This window comes from Marmota monax, unplaced genomic scaffold (genome assembly GCF_021218885.2).
Source record: "Marmota monax isolate L192 unplaced genomic scaffold, Marmota_monax_Labrador192_F-V1.1 WCK01_AAM20220418_F8-fsc00004, whole genome shotgun sequence".
NCBI lineage: Eukaryota > Metazoa > Chordata > Mammalia > Rodentia > Sciuridae > Marmota > Marmota monax.
In genome coordinates, this window is record NW_026692881.1 from 29001768 (window position 1) to 29019001 (window position 17234).

A 17234-nucleotide genomic window follows, 5' to 3' on the forward strand; every position below is an offset into this window, starting at 1 on the left:
AGAGTCAGATCTCAATATACTCCAAGATATGAGTGCTCTAATAGTAAAACCTTACTAGATCTGGTGGCTATAGATCTGCATTAAGGCACATCAATAGAGTCTGCAGTCTAGGCTGACCTCTTACTGAGTATCTAGACTTTGGACAACTCATGGATCCAGGGCCTCTTGATTGATGGGGAAGACAGACTTCTTTGAGGAAAGACCTACAACAATGTCACATGAATGTAATATAAATTTTCTTCCAAGTGTTCCCCAAAGGGGCCCATAGACATTTTCTAAGATAACTGGATGTATTTATTATACTTCCATTAACACTTCTAGATCATAAAAGGAGAACCTTTGGATTTGAGAGGGTTCAGAATTACTGCTCAATGTGACCTGACCTTGGGCTTTCTCTCTAAGGGCATGCTCAGCTCCTCTTTCCTCCTAATTGCCTGCCCACACCAGCCACAGTGGCCTTCCTCAGATAAGCCAGACTCTCCCATGGGAAGACACTTGCACTAGCTGTCCTCCCACCCAGATGCCCCTCTTTCCTCTCTACAGAGCTAAGTCCTTTTTTACATTTGTATGGCACCTGCTCAGAGAAGACTTCTCTGACCACTTAACATATTTATTTATTTTATGGTGCTGGGGATCCAATCCAGGTAGACAAGCACTCTACCGCTGAGCTACACCTGGAGGGAGCCCGGGTTACCTAGTTTAAAATAAAACCTCCAGATCATCTTTACCCCCTTACTCACACTCATCCTGTTCACAGCTTCTATTACCATGTGAAATTTTATTATGTATTTGTTTGTTATTAGTCTTTCTCGCTAGGATATAATCTGTGTGTATGTGTGTGTGTGTTGTTCTATTAATTTGGTTAAAGAATGAATGTTAAGTCTTCAGAATTTACTTCCTTGGGCTTCCTTTGTGTCTTGGTACAAAATCAAATTTTGTAAATGTCCCACGTATGCTAGAAAATGTGATTTTTTTGGTGGGTATAAATCTCTCCATTATACTTTCTTGGAGCTTATTACTCACATTATTCAAATGTCCTATAGCTCTGCTTATTTTCTGAGCTTGATTAGATGAGGGGTAAATTAAAATCCTCAAGTACAATAGTTGATTTACTTATTTCTTATTTCTCCCTGTAGTTCTGCCAGTTATTGCTTTACATATTCTGTGTCTATACCAATAAGTATATTTATGAGCACAAACCTTGTTTTCTTAATCTATGATTATTTTAACAGTGTGTTGTATCTGTCTTTATCCCCTGTGATATTTTTCATCTTCAATTCTGTTTTGTCTGATACAATTGCTATCTTGCTTTTTCTTTGATTCCTATTTCTCTGGTCTTTTTCTATTCATTTATTTCAGCATGTCTCTTCCCTTTTAAATGTATGTGTTTTGGAAAATATAGTGCTATTTTAAAAATCAAATCTATTCATGTCTGCCTTTTAATTGGTGACTAAATCTATATCTATTATAACAGAAAAACCTAGTTTATGTTTTCTATTTTCATGCTTCTTTTCTAGTATCTTTTTCCATCTTTCCTAAAGTTATATTTTGCATTTTTTTTTTTTGGTGGTTACCCAGAATTAAACATTTCATTCCCTAGCTTTCTTTTCTAACTATCATGTGTGGTTATCCAAGTAAGTTCTGGTCAATTAAACTAAGTGGAAGTGTGGCGCTTTCAAAATGTATTTGTTAAAGGAGAAAAAGTACAGTCTTCTTCTCTTGCTTCCTTCTGCCCTGCAGTTGGTAATTACCTCCAGCTCCTACATGGGACTGTGAAGTGCTCCTGAGCATAGCAGCCCTGTGTGATGGTGCAGAAAGTCAAGAGCATGCCTCCAAGAAGTCATCATCCTGGTCCTGCCTGCCTATCAAGCAAACTTCTTTTATTTGTTTAAGCCACAACAATATTGGATTTTTCTGCATAGCTGGTCCTCACAGGGTGCTGCTCCTTTCTTGGAGCTTCCTTTTTTGTAACTTCCTAGGTGCTGGGGAGAGGAAGGGGGTACAGACAATACATACAGACAATGGCCTCCCCTCTAAGCTTCTTCTACTCCAACCCTCAGACACAGTAGATTTTCTCAAAAGTAGAGAGGAAAACAAAGACCTAACTGCAAGAAGTTTACTTCAGACCACAGAAGTGAGGAGGCAGGAAGAACAAGAGGGATGATAAAGGTCCCCACTGTGGTCAGTGGAGGGGGCCTCCTGAGATGCGTTCAGAGTACTTCTCAGAGCTGTCCACCCATAAGGCAGGACAATGCAGCATTGGTCCATCAGATTCCATCCGCCATTGGCTGAGAATTACCCCATGGCTGTTAACTCCATTGGACTTTTAGGAAAAGCGGGTTCTCCCAGAGGATTTTCAGTGGCAGAAATTCTGAGGAGGTAGAATGGATTGAGGTAAGATGCTGTCACCATGAAGTAAGCCGGAGATTACACAGAAATGGCCATTGCAGCTGCCATCAGGGAATGTGACATTCGACATGAATGTGACACTTGACATGAATGTGACACAGGGTTTTAACAGTTTTTATGTAAGCTTCTGAGGTCCCTCAGCTTCCTTCTTGTCTCTGTGGCAACTGCAGAATTGCATCCAGAGGCTGAAAAATGTGGCTTATATTCACCACCGTGAACCAGCTTCTCAACTTCTGAAACTTCTCTTCTCTGACCGCTCTTTTTCAACAAATTCTTCTTCTATTTCCCAGTCCTTCAATGCAGGGGGTCTTCAAGTTTGTAACTATTTTGCTTTTTTTTTCTTTGATTATATCAATTATTGAACTATCTCACTTACTCTTGGAGGTCAATTGCCAACATTTTTTTTGTACCTGGGATTGAACTCCCGGGTGCTATACTTACTACTGAGCCACATCCCCAGCCCCCCCCCTTTTTTTTTTTTTTTTTCATTGTGAGGCAGGGGTCTCACCAAGTTGCTTAGAGCCTTGCTAAATCATTGAGGCTGGCCTTGAACTTGGGATCCTCCTGTCTCGGTTTCCTTTTTTTTTAATTTTTAATATTTATTTTTCAGTTTTTGGCGGACATAACATCTTTGTTTGTATGTGGTGCTGAGCCACATCCCCAGCCCTCTGTCTAGGTTTCCTGAGACCCTGGGATTACAAGTGTGAACAGGCTTTCAACTGTCATCTTTAAGATATGATTCTCAAATCTTTATAGCCTAGATCTCTTTTCATTCTTCAGACTTCCTAATCCAAATTTATTACCCAAATGAATCCAGGAACTCCAGACAGGCCCAGCTTATCCTTCAGTCATGTCTTGTATCTCCTGCAAAATCTGGTTGATCTTACTCACCTTAGAAGTCTACCATCTCCTTCCTACTCCTCCAGGTTAGTTACTCCTGCATATTATTCTCTCTTGTCTGAACTTTGACAAAAGCATCAAAAACAGCTTCCTGCCTCTAGTTTCTCCACATGCCAAACAAATTTGGGGTTACACCAGGATATGTTTAGCCAAAAAACTTGTACAAGGGTTGTTATGAAAATTTCTGTCCTTCCTCCCAAACTCCCAACTTCCTGCCCCATAGTGCCCACCCCTTTCAACAATCTGAGGGCACTCTTTTACCATTTCCTTCCTTTTAGAATAAATATGCTTAGGTTACTTCTTAATATTTCTGTCTTAAGCAATATCTAGTGTTTCCCCAGTACAGAGGAGGAGGAGTTAGCTTTGCTTTGGGACATTCCACTCCCAATGCATATCCATTTTTCATCTTCCCCATAAAGCAATAGCAATACTATAGCTTTAATTAGATCAGTATTGATTGTTTACAGTGGCTGTGCAAATGATATGCACAATTTTGCCACAAGTACTCTGATTACCTAGTTCCTGCACTTTTTAACATTTTATTCTTCTTGGTGTTAATAATGATCTAGGTGTGGGTTTTTTTAAAATTATTATTATTATTATTCTTTCTTTCCTTTTCTTTGTATCCATTGCTAATTCAATATCAACCTTTCCTCTGTCTGGAAAAAATTTTCTCAGACACATTACATATTCCATTTTCCAGTTCTGTCTTCAGGAAACCTCTCCTGGAGCCTTGCTACCTGCTCTCACCTGGACTAGCTTGTGAGTCTCCCCTCTCTCTGTGATGGGATCTTCCCCTTGATTTACTCCCTGAGTTTTTTTGCAGCACATCTTCTAGTGGTTTATCCAGAAAGTGTCCAAGGTAGGAAAAACGTCCAACATCTTGCACATCTGAAATAAATTATTTCATCCTCAAACTTGTGTCTTAGCATAGAATTGTAGGTTGGAAATTTTACCTCAGAATTTTGAAGCCATTGCCCCCAAGGCCTTCACTTTCTTCTGTTGTGGCTGAAAAGTGATATGCCAGTAATCCTTGATTCTTTGTATAAACTTGTTTTTGTTTTCTCTCATTGGAAGTATCATCTTTCTTTGAAACTAGTGTTCTGAAGTTTCACAATAATGTCCATTAGAGTGAGTTTGTTTTAATTCATTGTTCTATTATTTAACCGACCATCTCAATCTGGAAACTATGTTTTTCAAATCTATTCAATTTTATTGATTACTTAGTTTGATGTCTTCCTGTATTCTCTCCAACTATTTGGATATTTTACACACTGGAGAGGCCCTATAATTTTCAAATGGTTTTTCCTCCATTGTTCATGCCTTCATCACTTTTGCATTAGTCTTTGGGAAACATTATTTATTTTCCTCCTTTTTATATTAATTTTTATTTATTTATTTATTTACTTCTTTAGTACAGGGGATTGAACCTAGGGGTGCTTAACCCCTGAGCCACATCCCCAGCCCTTTCTATTTTTACTTTCAGACAGGGTTTCACTAAGTTCCCTGGGGGCCTCACTAAGTTCCGGAGACTGGCCTCTAACTCATGATCCTTCTGCCTCATTCTCCTGAGTCGCTGGGATTATAGGCATGAACCATCCTGCCTTGCTTGTTATCATGGTCTTAATGTCTAAAAGTTACTTTTTGTTGTCTACATACTGCTTTTTAGAAATAGCACATGACTGCAATATCTTATTTTATCTCTTTGAGAATGTCATTGGTAGTGTTTCTTTTTCAAAGTTTTATTCCCCATCTCCTCCCAACAGATCAATGAAAGCAACTGTTTCTTCCAAATTCCACCCCCGCTGTCTCTGTCCTGTTTGTTTCTTTTGGTCTCTGTCATTAATGTTATAAGCTTTCCTCAAATATTTGATGACCCCAGGGTTATCCAATCAGACTTAGGAGAAGCACATTATAAAACTGATTAGAATTTCTGAGTATATGGACCGTGTCATTGGAGATTCCCTTTGTATCTTTAGGTCTTTTCTCTGGATTCTTCAGAGACCTTTCCTATCTTTTATTTTTTTAGTTGTTGATGGACCTTTATTTTATTTATTTGTATGTGGTGCTGAGAATCAAACCCAGTGCATCATGCATGCTAGGCAAGCGCATGACCACTGAGCCACAACCCCAGCTTCAGAGACCTTTCCTGTCCTCTACATGGAGGGATCAAGAGGAGAACAAGGGTTGGGGATGTATTTCTCAACAGTCACAGTGTTTACTTTCACTTTATCATCCCCCTCCATATGCAACTTCTGATCGTACCCAGAGCAAGTCTCTGATCATATACCAGTATTAGAAAGGGGTAGTGGGGCAGTCAGCCAATCTTGTGCAGTAGGGTGGAGTCTAATATTAAATTTTCAATCCATTCTGCTAGTTTTGGTCCCACTTTTACCTCTACATTCTGAGGTATTGAATGCCACCAATTCCTGAGCCATTAGAGGTTGTGACCATATCCATATGCTACTTTGGTTCCTGGCTTTCTTTATTGTTGCCTTAGGATTCAGCTTTGTTCAGTCACATCAGTTGATCATTTTACAGTTACTCTCCAGTTCTCGAAATTTTGTTGCTGTTATCTCCTCTCCCAATTTATTTGTTCTTTTGGATTTCTCCTTTGAAAAATTCCTTTACTGTCATTTTAGTGAAGCTTGGGGAGGAGATGTTGCTAAATGTATGTGTCCACCCACATATTTAGCCAGAAGTCTGCCAAACTTTGGAAGCAGATATCATCTAGTTGTGTTTCTTTTATCCCTTTTCTCAACTCCACCCCAATCAGGCTTCAGTTTTTAGGGTTTTTCTTGTGACTTTTTTTTTTTTTTGAGTGGAAAGTGAAAGGCTTTATTAAAGGATAACAGAAAAGACTTACTCCTGGAGGAAGAAGGGGACCTGAAAGGCGGAATCCCTTTTTCTGTGACTTCACTGGCTAAACTTCATTTTAGAAAAGAATTTCATAAATTCATTCACCCTCAGGATAATGGATGATAAAGTTTAATGTGTTCTTTCTCTCAATAATAGTATTTTAACAGGGACTAAATTTCTTGTTTGGCTTATGCTAAATAAATAAAGGATAAAGTGGTAGTTCAGGAATTTCAGGAGGCCAAACCTAAGTGTTCGGGAGGCTAAGGGAAGCCTTTCTGTGTTTCTTGAATCATGCTGGGTTGAAGTAGGTCTCACTGCACCCTGGATATGGGCTGATGTGGATGTTCATGTCACTGCAGGCATTGCAGGATGACAATAAAAAATAGGAATATCTGCTCAGTGATAATTCTAGTCCGTATGTCTTGGAAATTAGATATCAAGCAGATGAATCATTACCCTAAGTATTAACGTTAATATAGACCAAAATATTTATAGTGTTGCACTTATAACAGGAATGCAGTGATAGGCATCAAATGGGAACAACTCTGAGCCTCTTAAACAGACCTGTGCATGCAATTTGTGGTTGCAAGGAATTATGAAAATACAAAATACCATATAAATGCATGACAATTAGGCCAGGAAAATAATTATGGTTAATAATATGACTAACCATCTTAAACTTTGTGAATAATAATAATAATAATAACATGATGTGTTCTTAGTTGAAACAGGAACAGGAGCCAGAATTTGAGAAGGAAAACAATTCAGTGTTTAGCAAGCAACAGAGGAAGACTCCCAGCATGGGCTTCACTACAGAAATTTTAGGTCAGATTTACTGGCCCTTGAGCGAAACAGGGGTTTAAGCAACAAAAGCAGGGGGGAAGAAGACAAGACTAAATCTCTTCCTTAAATCTTAATTTGGGGCTCAACAATTTTGTCAACTACTCTTACTAACAATAACTAAAGCCTGTGCATCTTTTACTATGGACTAGGCACTGTTGAAGTGATTGATAATCATTAACTTCCACAATGAGGTCGGTGTGACTCTCCCCTTCCTGCAGATGAGAAAACAAAGCACAAACTTGCCCCAGGTGAGTGACAGATGGGATTTAAACAGGCTACCCAGCTCCACAGCCTGGCTCCTTAATTCTCCTCCCCAGGGCTGTGACTTTTTCTGCTTTTTCTCTTCTCAGGTGTAAATACATATTTTCATCATGGTTGTGCAAAATTTACTCCACCCTTATCAAGAACTTGCTGTTTCTCTTGGTAAAACACCAAAACTAGCTTAAAGCAAACACAAAGCTCTCCAGGATATGGGCGTTTTCGTAAATTGTATCCACAAAAGCTAAAATCTTCCACCCTGCACTGTTTCTTCAAGGCTTGACTAATAGACTGTTGCACAGTATTTTAAGAAGCCACCTAAATGCCTACATTGTAGCTTCCATTATCAGTCCTAGTCATTTCCTAGAATCCTTTCGGATTCTTTTCCTCACTAATGTTTTCCAGTATCATCCAATAACTGCACATAAAATGCTATACTAAATTGTTGCATGTATCAAAAGCGTAGATTGCCCAGCACGGTGGTGCACACCTGTAATCCCAGCAACTGGGGAGATTGAGGCAGGAGGATCCCAAGTTTGAGGCCAGAGTGGGCTATTTAGTGAGACTCTGTCTCGAAATACAAAAATTACAAAATGACCAGGATGTAGTTCAGTGGTAAAGCGTCGTGGCTTCAATCCCCACTACAAATAATACTACTAATGATGATGATAGTAAATTTTCGTATTTATGTAACTGAACTACCGCTCGTTCACTTGGGACTTCCTGCTTTATTGCTGAATAACAATGATGGCAAGTTTCACAGTGAGCAAAGCCATTTCACCTGCATTTCTGACTTGTTCAAATTCTCGGCATTTGCACCTCGGGTCCGTTGGCCTTTCCATCAGGGCGTGTGTTCTTACCAGTCTTCCAAATCTGTCCTCAGATGACAACCCTCTGAACATTGTACACAAATGGGAATGGCCCCGATGCCCTACACAGTCGGCATTTCACTTCCACCAGAGAAACAAAACCGAAGGCCGCTGCCGAGTACAAACACGCGCGCGGGCTGCGGGGCGCGCCGAGCCCGCGGAGGGCGGCGGCTGCCGGGCCCGCGCCCGCCCCCGTGGCGTCCCGCGCCCAGCCGCAGGGCCGGCCTGGCCGGGGCCTCCCCGGGCCGCGGCGGCGCCCCCTGCAGGCAGCGGCGGGCAGAGCGGGCGGAAGGAACCCGAGCCGGGCTGCCACCGTGTCCAAGCCGCCGCCGCCGCCGCCGCCACAGCTCCGCGGGGCCCGAGTCCGCGCCGAACGCCCCCCGAGCCGCCCGCCGCGCTCCTGCGCCGCCGCAGCCGCCCGCACACCGACGCGGCCGGGTCGGGCCCGCCGCGGCCTCTGCTCCTGCTCGCCGCCCGCACCGGCCTTCACTCTGGAGCGGCCCCGGCAGCCGCAGCAGGGGCGGCGGCGGCGGATCGAGGAGCTCTCCAGGTCGTCCCGGGAGAGGCTGCTGCAGTCCCGGGACAGGATGTTCTCCAAGTTCACCTCCATCCTGCAGCACGCCGTGGAGGCGGTAAGGCCCGGGCCGCGGCTAGCGGCAGGCCGGGGATGGCGGGGCCTAGGCTCCCCGCCGGCGGGGCTCGGCGCGCGGCGCGGCCCTCGGAGAGGAGGCCGGGGGCGCCGCGGGCGCCGGGCCTGGCCCCGGGCGGGCCCTCTCCGCGCTCCGGGCCGGCGGGGACCCCTTCCCGCGGCGGAGCGCAGACCGGCCGCCGCCGGCTCGGTGGGCGCCCCTCCTCCCGCCGGTGGGGTCGGGGGAGTCGGACCGCACCTGCGGCCCCGGGAGGCCTCCCTGGCGCCCCGACCGTTAGCCCTCGGGGAAAGGTGGCCAGCGCTGATCAGGACAAAAGAAACGACCGGACGCGGCGGGGCTGGGTTTTGTTTTGTTTTGCTTTTTGCGAGGTGGAGGGTGGGAAGGGAGAGGTGCGATCCGGCCCGAGGGGACACTGGCGAGGAAGCAGCTGGCCAGACCCAGTTTCATAATCGTGCTAGACTTGTCTGCTCGGGCCTGGCGGCCAGCTCAGCTGGACCTTATTGATTGATCTGCTATAGGCTTTGGCAAGGTCCAGGCGAGCTCGTTTCCATTGCGTCCAGGCTCACCCAGCAGAGACCATCTGTTTCCTTGTCTAATGCGCTTCCTGGACACTCTTGGTTTATCCTGCAATTGTGCCCTCCTTTGAGGAGTTAGACGCCAGCACAGAGGGACAGTGTTCAGATAGCTTAGCAGACAAATAAACGAGAAGAAACCCAACAGAATAGCCTGTCACTGTTTTAGTAATGAAAGGGCCAATTGCTTTACTTCAGTTGTTCACTTTATTCTGCGAGAATTTCCCATATTGAATAATGCATTCTGTGAGGTAACAATTACCTCGCCCATTTTTTTAAAAAAGTCATTCTCTTTTGATGTTCAGATTATGTGATACAGCACTTTAAAATCCACACGACTTTAAAAAAAAAAAAAAGTACGACAGAATATTTTTATGGTCGGGTAATAAAAAGTGGAGTTTAATTAGCCCCAGAAAAAGCTCTTGAGGAAACCATCAGATCAGGAAAGGCAGGTGTCTTGGATGAAGAGCAGTTCTACCCAGGAGGGACAGGACAGGACAGTTGGATATTAAGGCACGATTTTTAGTTTTATTTCTTTAGACACAGGCGTGGTGTGAAAGATTTTAAAATTTACAAGGAAAACGATATATTTAGAGTTATTTTTTAAAACACCAAAAATCGTTTAATTTTTGGCACTGAATGGAACTAAATACTGGGATAATTGGGAATAAAAAATTTATTCCATTTTTTCCTTTATTTTATTTGTTTATTATTATTACTTTTTAATGTGATGCTAAGGATCGAATCCAGTGCCTCCCACATGCTAGGCAAAGCTCTGCCACTGAGCTAGCCCCAGCCTTCCATTATTTATCCTTTTCCTATCAGGCTATTTACAGAAATAAGCACTTAGAAAGAGGCTTTCCCACTCTTCAGTAAACAATCCTTTTTGTCCCGAGGCCTGTGTTTTCTGTCCTCATAATCTTTTGTGATTGTATATATTATCTACCAAATTATCCACATAAATTATGTGAGTCTGGCTCTTTAATATCCACTTCTTACTTTACTAAGGTGAGTGAGGAGAAGTTAGAGTGGCTTATATTCCCCTGTGCCTCCAAAGTAAGGTATCAGCTTGGAAATGCACTGTTTCATTTGCCCTGTGCTAATGTTTGTAGCTTTGATATCATCCACCCAGTTTACTTCCAGAGGAGGTACAGCTTGTGAAAATGTTTTGATGTATCTTTTTTTTTTCCCCCTTTTAACTTTCTCTTGGGAATGAACTCATATGTCATGACAGATAAGCCATCTCATGGAATTTGAAGAATGTTTTTTCATAACCCAAGATTAGTTTCGAGTTATTCAATTCCATGTATTATTTGCTTGATAGTTTCCTCTCTAAAACTTATCTTACCATCCCTCAGTTCATTAGCTTTTCTCTGTACTCCTTTTAATTTCTGATGCATTCCTGTTAATATAATTATCAGGGTTGTATGGAGGTTGGATGGAACCCTGTACCTGGAGGCCGATGTGACATTTTTTTCAGTTGTCACTGTGAGGGTCTGCAGAATAAGGCTTTCTCAACCATTTGTACTGTCACTTTCTAAGTTTTCATACTCAATTGGATCATGCTTCCCATGTGTTTTTTAAAGGTGGTTCAGAAGCATATTCATCTAAATGAGGGTAGATGTGGAGTTTTCCTTCTTGTTTAATTAATGGTTTTCCTCACTTCTTGTTAACTACTTACAAAGAGGAAAATATAAAAAACACATTTCAAAGAGTAGTATTTGAAAATGTGTTACTAAGCTGATAGGCTGTATTTTGAGTGTAGGAGAGAAATTCCCACTTGCTCAAAAACAAGAACTGTAATGTGATTCTTGTTTTCCTTCTCAGAAAGGACACTCTTCCCTCAGTTTGGAAATGATTGGCTGGGGAGAGTCTTGTGAAATGGACTGAGTTCTGTTAGTTGCCACATGTCTCAAGTCTGAAGTTAGGCCTCTGGTAAAGTTAGTTCCCAGGTTGGATTGGATAGTTAGCACAACCTTTCCAAAGGATAAAGGACACACTTTTCATTCAGTACAATTTAGTCTTTGTGTCAGGCCCTAGTTCCTCCTAAATTCCAAGCAGTTCCACCCTTGAGGACAGATTTATTCCAGAGAGGATAAAGGACAGTGTCAGGGAAGAAAGTTTTATCTATTTTAAGGAGTTTCATGGAGGTCATCCTTTAGCATTCAGATGCAGTGTTTTCAAATTGTAGATGATAATTATATAATGATGAATATAGATGATAATTTTTGGGACCAGCAGTTCTTTAAAAATCTACTCTGTGTTGAGAATTAAACCTCAAATCAAACACATGTAATGTTTTCTCTTTCAGTGCTGGGGCCTGATCTCTAGGTCTTAAGCATGCTTTACCCCTGAGCTGTATCCCTAGCTGTGTGTGATATTTTCTTAGGTATATTTTTGTCCAACAGGTGACCTCTGACCTCAGTCCTTTTCTTATTTAGCAGATGTTTTATGAGCTGCCATAAAAGCATGACACAGTGCTGGGGAAACCAGGTATATCTGTCACAGTGATTATAGTCTAATTTGGGAAGCCAGACAAATACACAAATTAAATCTTAGAATAAGGAATACACAAGAATGTGACCTCCACCCTAGAGCCAGACAGAATAGGGTTCCATTCTTGCCTGTCCAGTACTTCTTTACTTGGACAAGTTACAAAGTCATCATACATTTCAGTTTCCTCGATATAAAATGGAAAGAATTAAATCCATTTTGTAGAATTGTTGGAGAGATTAAAATGAGATGTACAGGAAGTTCTTAGAGCAGTGCCTTGCACCTAGTAAGTGCTCAGTAAATTCTGACCATTATCGTTATTATTTGGATGATTTGTTTGGTCAGGCCAGTGAGGTCTGAGGTTGGGAACAAGCACTTTGGAGCAGTTGGAGAATGTCTAGAGGAATGGAGACTTGCTAGATTATGGAGAGGCAGAGAAGACAGGAAAGGATGTTAAGAAAGCTGGGAGGGGGCTGGGGATGTGGTTCAAGCGGTAGCGTGCTCGCCTGGCATGTGTGCGGCCCGGGTTCCATCCTCAGCACCACATACAAACAAAGATGTTGTGTCTGCCGAAAACTAAAAAAAAAAAAAAAAATTAAAATTCTCTCTCTTTTAAAAAAAGAAAGAAAGAAAGCAAGCTGGGAGGGGAAGAGGCATTTAAAAAAATCCAGGAGTAGAATGTGCATGATTTGTGACAGTGAAAGCGGAGGCGGCCGTTGAACACCGATTGTCATTTGAATTATCAATGTAGTTTCTTTTTTGTGTTGGACATTGTAGAGAAAGTCCAGGTTTCTATTTAAAAGCACTGTATCCCAATGACAAGACAGTTAACTGGGTTTGGATCTTTATAGGCATCTGAGCAGAAATGGAAGTTTATTATGAGAATTTAAGACCATATAGTGTGTATAAACTTTGTAATATAACAACTCATCAAACAGTGGAGACTGCCATGCCATTCAACAAATGTTATTTATTGAACACTGACCTTGTGCCCTCACTGAGCTAAAAACCAGAAGTTGAGGGATGAAATGATGACACCATCCCATCCACCAGGGGTTTATAGTCCAGGGGAGGAGATGGCTAATTAACACTGATGAAGGGATAGACTGGGGGAGAGCATCAGGCTGATAGAGGGAACCTTCATACTGAAGGGAGAGGCTTCCCAGAGAACATAGTCCCAGTTAGATGTTCATGGTTCAGATAGTAATTGCATGAATTTTTAGAAATTTAATCTCTGTATAGCAAAAAGTTAAATTAGAATCTCCTGGTGCTGATTCACACACATTTCTTTTAAAATCCAGAGCATGATTTTTCTTTTCTTTTGTGCTGGGATTGAACTCAGGGCCTCACGCATGCTAAACAAGCACTCTACCAACTGAGTCACATCCCCATCCTCAGAGTGTGGATGTTTTAATGCAATGATAAAACAAGTAATTTTCATATTAAAATTAATAACTTACTAGGAAATTTGGCATAAGGAAATTTATTCATGTTTGAGTAAAATTGTTGATAATCTCAAATATTAGCAATTATTTGGAACTGTTTAGCTATCTACCCTCTGGGGAGAGGTATTCAGGAAGTAACTAAACACTGTTCTGCTTTGAGTTTGACTATGTTCTGCAGCAGAGGTCACAATACAAATCCTGTAAGACCTCTGTGGTCTAGTGACTTACAGTTAAGTCCCACTGGTGAAATGACCCGGAAAAGGGATGCTGTAATTCCATAGAGTCCTAAGAGTTTCCTTGGAAAAATTTTTGCACTTAAAAAACTAAGCCTATATTCCAGTGGCTGGGGAGACTGAGGCAGGAATATGGCAAGTTCAAGATCAGCCTCAGTAAATTATCAAGGCCCTAAGCAATTAGAGAGACTCTGTCTCAAAATTTAAAAAATTAAGAAGCAAACAAACAAAATGGGCTGGGATGTCACTGAGTTGGTAAGCGCCTTGGGTATAAAAACCAAACCAAACTGAGGTTCAGGTCTTGAATCGGGGAATTCCATTTGCTTGTTCTGCTTCTTTGTACATTGAGCAATAGAATGGTAGTCTATAAAAGCTAGGTCCAAAAAACTAGGGAAATGTTCTGTATTTTGAAGAAGATTATGAAACCAAGAAGCCCACTAAAAGATTTTTTTTCTTTTCATCTGAAAATTTCAGAAAGATTATTCCTTTTTCACAATTTTTTTTCTCAATTTCCTGTGTCTCTCTCCCCATGTTCTCCTTGAAGTGTGGTACTTCCACAGGTTTTAACTCCTTAAAGTCTTTTAAAAAGGATTTCACAGCATTTTATGGAGAAACGAGGTGCACATTTAGGTTCTCTTAACCCAGTTCTGCTTGGTGCGGAAGAGCCACTAGCATTAAGATGTGCTGATTACTGAGCATTTTTCAGATCTATTTTTTTTTTTTTCATTTCCTCTTTTGGGTTGAAACACCTAAGATGTCCATGACTGATGTTTAGTTTGCACAGTAGTTTAGAGATTATTTTGAAAGGGTTGTCAACTTTGAGGTCAATACTGAGGGCACCTAGAAGTCAAAGTGGAACAAGCAGGAGTACAGAGTAACCTGACCTCCCTTAGGCCGTCTGGTTGGAGGAAGCATATGAAAGTGGGAGATTCCTCTGCTGCCCTGCAGGTTCCCAGAAGAGAGGCCTGGTTGTTCTTAAAGCTGCGTCAACTCTGTACTTCTTACAAAAATTGACAACAGTATGGCTGGGCGAGCACTCGCTCTCTCTCTCTCTAAGGAAAAGAATATGTTGGGGAAGGCACATACATTTGAAATGCTTGTCCATTTGCAGGAAGATGACTGAGAGATGTAATTTTGGTCTAAAACTTCTGAAGTGAATTTCAAAGCTTAAAATGTAAAACATCTTTGACTTTGTGGAATTTAAATTGGTAGCGTCTCATTCATGTAGTTATTTTGATGCATTGCCGAATCCAGGCTTAAACACAAAAAGATTTGCATCAATATGTCACCAAAAGTAGGGAACAGTTTAATCTGATTATGACTTTGCTTTTGCTGTGTGTTTTAATAGTGGTGATGTGTAACTAATTGCATAGCAGCTCTTTACCACTCTGTATTTCAAAGTCCTAAGTACAAAGATCTCTGGTTATCAATAATTTGATTTTTTAAAAATATCTTTTAGTTGTCAGTGGACCTTTATTTTATTTATCTATATGAGGTGCTGAGAATCGAACCTAGTGCCTCATACATGCTTGGGAAGCACTCTAACACTGAGCCACCACCCCAGTCCCCTCAATAATTTGATTTTGCTGACCCCTCAGTATAGAATATTGCTGTGTTTTTGTTTAATATAGCTACTTTTGAAGCCACAGATTTACAGGGAAGGGGCAAAGCCCAATATCATGTTTTAATAATGTTGATAAATGTGATTTTCCTCTTTTTGAATAAATCATTTTTAATTCTTGAATCCAACTCATTTTGTTTCTTTGGTATCTGGCATCAAGTCAAATTAAAGCTCAACCCTGTTAAATCTGCGTTAGCATAATACATAGAGTTAGACTTTATAGGGAACTTTTAATGCCATGTTCATAAATGTTTGGTCTCTTTGTTTTTGTATAGCTCGCTCCTTCTCTTCCTCTACAAGAAGATTTTGTTTATCACTGGAAGGCAATTACCCATTACTACATAGAGACTTCAGGTAAGGAATGATGCTGATATTAATTAAGCAAAATTTATGGGTATACTAAAATATGTTTTAAAATAAAATTTCAAAATTAGTTTATATTTAATTTTAAACATTTTTAACTTTACTTTGTCTTTTATCTTCATTTATTCATTTTAAAATGTATCTTTTTGAGCATTTACGTGTCAGGCATTGCTCTAGGCAATGGGGGATAGAATAGTCAGACAACTCCCTGTCCTGATAGATTCTATGGATTGATTAGCAGAGAGGCAAACAATAATGGACAGATTCATAGTGTTCCAGATGGTATAAAGGGGAGAATAAGGCCAACTATGGAGTTAGAAGTATGTGTCTGGGGTAACAATGGGCAGTTATCTATTTTAAGTTAGAGAAAGCCACAACACCCAAAGTGATCTGAGCTGAAATCTAAAGAAGAGAGGAACTAAGCCAGCTGGATAACTGGGGGAGTGTCCCAGGCAGAGGACCAAGGTCACAAACCCTGGGGCTGGAGCAGGCTGCCTGCTTGGCAAGTCCCAATCACTTTGACCTATGAGAAAGATTAGATTGAAGGGACAGTGGGTTACAGCTGGTGGAAGGGTCAGGCAAGGATTGTCCAAGCGAGAGATCATAGTGACTTAGATTGGGTGGAAAAGGTAAGAATTGATTGTATTCTGAATGTATTTTGAAGGAAGGTTGGTTGGTGGATACTAGATATGAGGATGTAAGAGTCAAAGGAGATAACTAAAGGTTTGGGCCTAAGAAGCTGGAAAATTAGAGGTGCCACTTACTGAGAATAGGAGCTCTGAGGGAAGAGGGGGTTTGGAAGAGAATTCTGGACTTGTTAAGTTTGAGAAGCCCATCAAGTAGTTGGATTTATCAAGTAGACAATTTCCAACAGGCATCTAGACTTCAGAGATAGGAAATTGAGTCATCAGTATGTTAGTAGGATTTAAAGCCACGTGTCTAGGGAGGAAGGAGAGATGAAAGAGAAGGTATTCAAAAAACACCTTTGGGCTCAGTGTTCGGAGGTTGGGAAGGGGAGGATAACAGTAAAGCAAACTGCTTTTCTCAGTGAGGTAGAAGACAGCCAGGAGAAAATGGTGTGCTTAAAGAAGAGGAGTCCATTCTGTCTCATGATGCTGACGGCAGGCTAATGAAGACGAAAAATGGATCACTGGCTTTAGCCACAAGGAGCTCATTAGTGGGGTTTTTATTTTTTTGCGGAGGGAGGGGGGTACCAGGGATTGAACTCAGGGGCACTCGACCACTGAGCCACATCCCCAGCCCTATCTTATATTTTATTTAGAGATGGTGTCTCACTGAGTTGCTTAGTGCCTATCTATTGTTGAGGCTGGTTTTAAACTCAAGATCCTCCCACTTCAGCCTCCCGAGTCTCTGGGATAACAGGCATGCACCACCATGCCCAGATTCATTAGTGTTTTGTTCTTTTTAAAATATTTATTTTCATGTGGTGCTGAGAATCGAACCCAGTGCCTCATGCATGCTAGGCGAGCACTCTACCTCTGAACCACAACCCCAGACCTCATTAATGTTTTTGATAAAATCCATTTTAATGGCACCTAGAAAAGAGAAGTACTGACTGGAGTAAATGTAGGAGAAAATGGGTGGAAAGCAGGTATAGACAATGTGTATAGACTGCTCTCTTGAGGTGTGCTAGCATAAAGCAAGAGGGAGATTGGGGCAAGAGGGGGGTTTTTGTTTTTATAAAGATGTAAGACGTGG

The 17234-nt window shown here is 41.4% G+C and overlaps 1 protein-coding gene across 2 annotated transcripts in view; it reads left to right on the top strand.

The window, feature by feature from the left end:
• Nucleotides 1-8567: 8567 nt before the first annotated feature.
• Nucleotides 8568-17234, top strand: part of Fhip2a (FHF complex subunit HOOK interacting protein 2A) — a 36943-nt gene continuing 28276 nt past the window's right edge. The window contains exons 1-2 of one of the 2 annotated variants that reach the window (XM_046450145.2): nt 8568-8770; nt 15428-15506. In XM_046450145.2, coding sequence (XP_046306101.1) covers nt 8726-8770; nt 15428-15506 — 124 coding nt within the window. In that variant the 5' untranslated portion in view covers nt 8568-8725. Of the gene's footprint in view, nt 8771-15427; nt 15507-15616; nt 16145-17234 lie in introns of those variants that run through there. The other variant, XM_046450147.2, reaches the window with a different exon arrangement.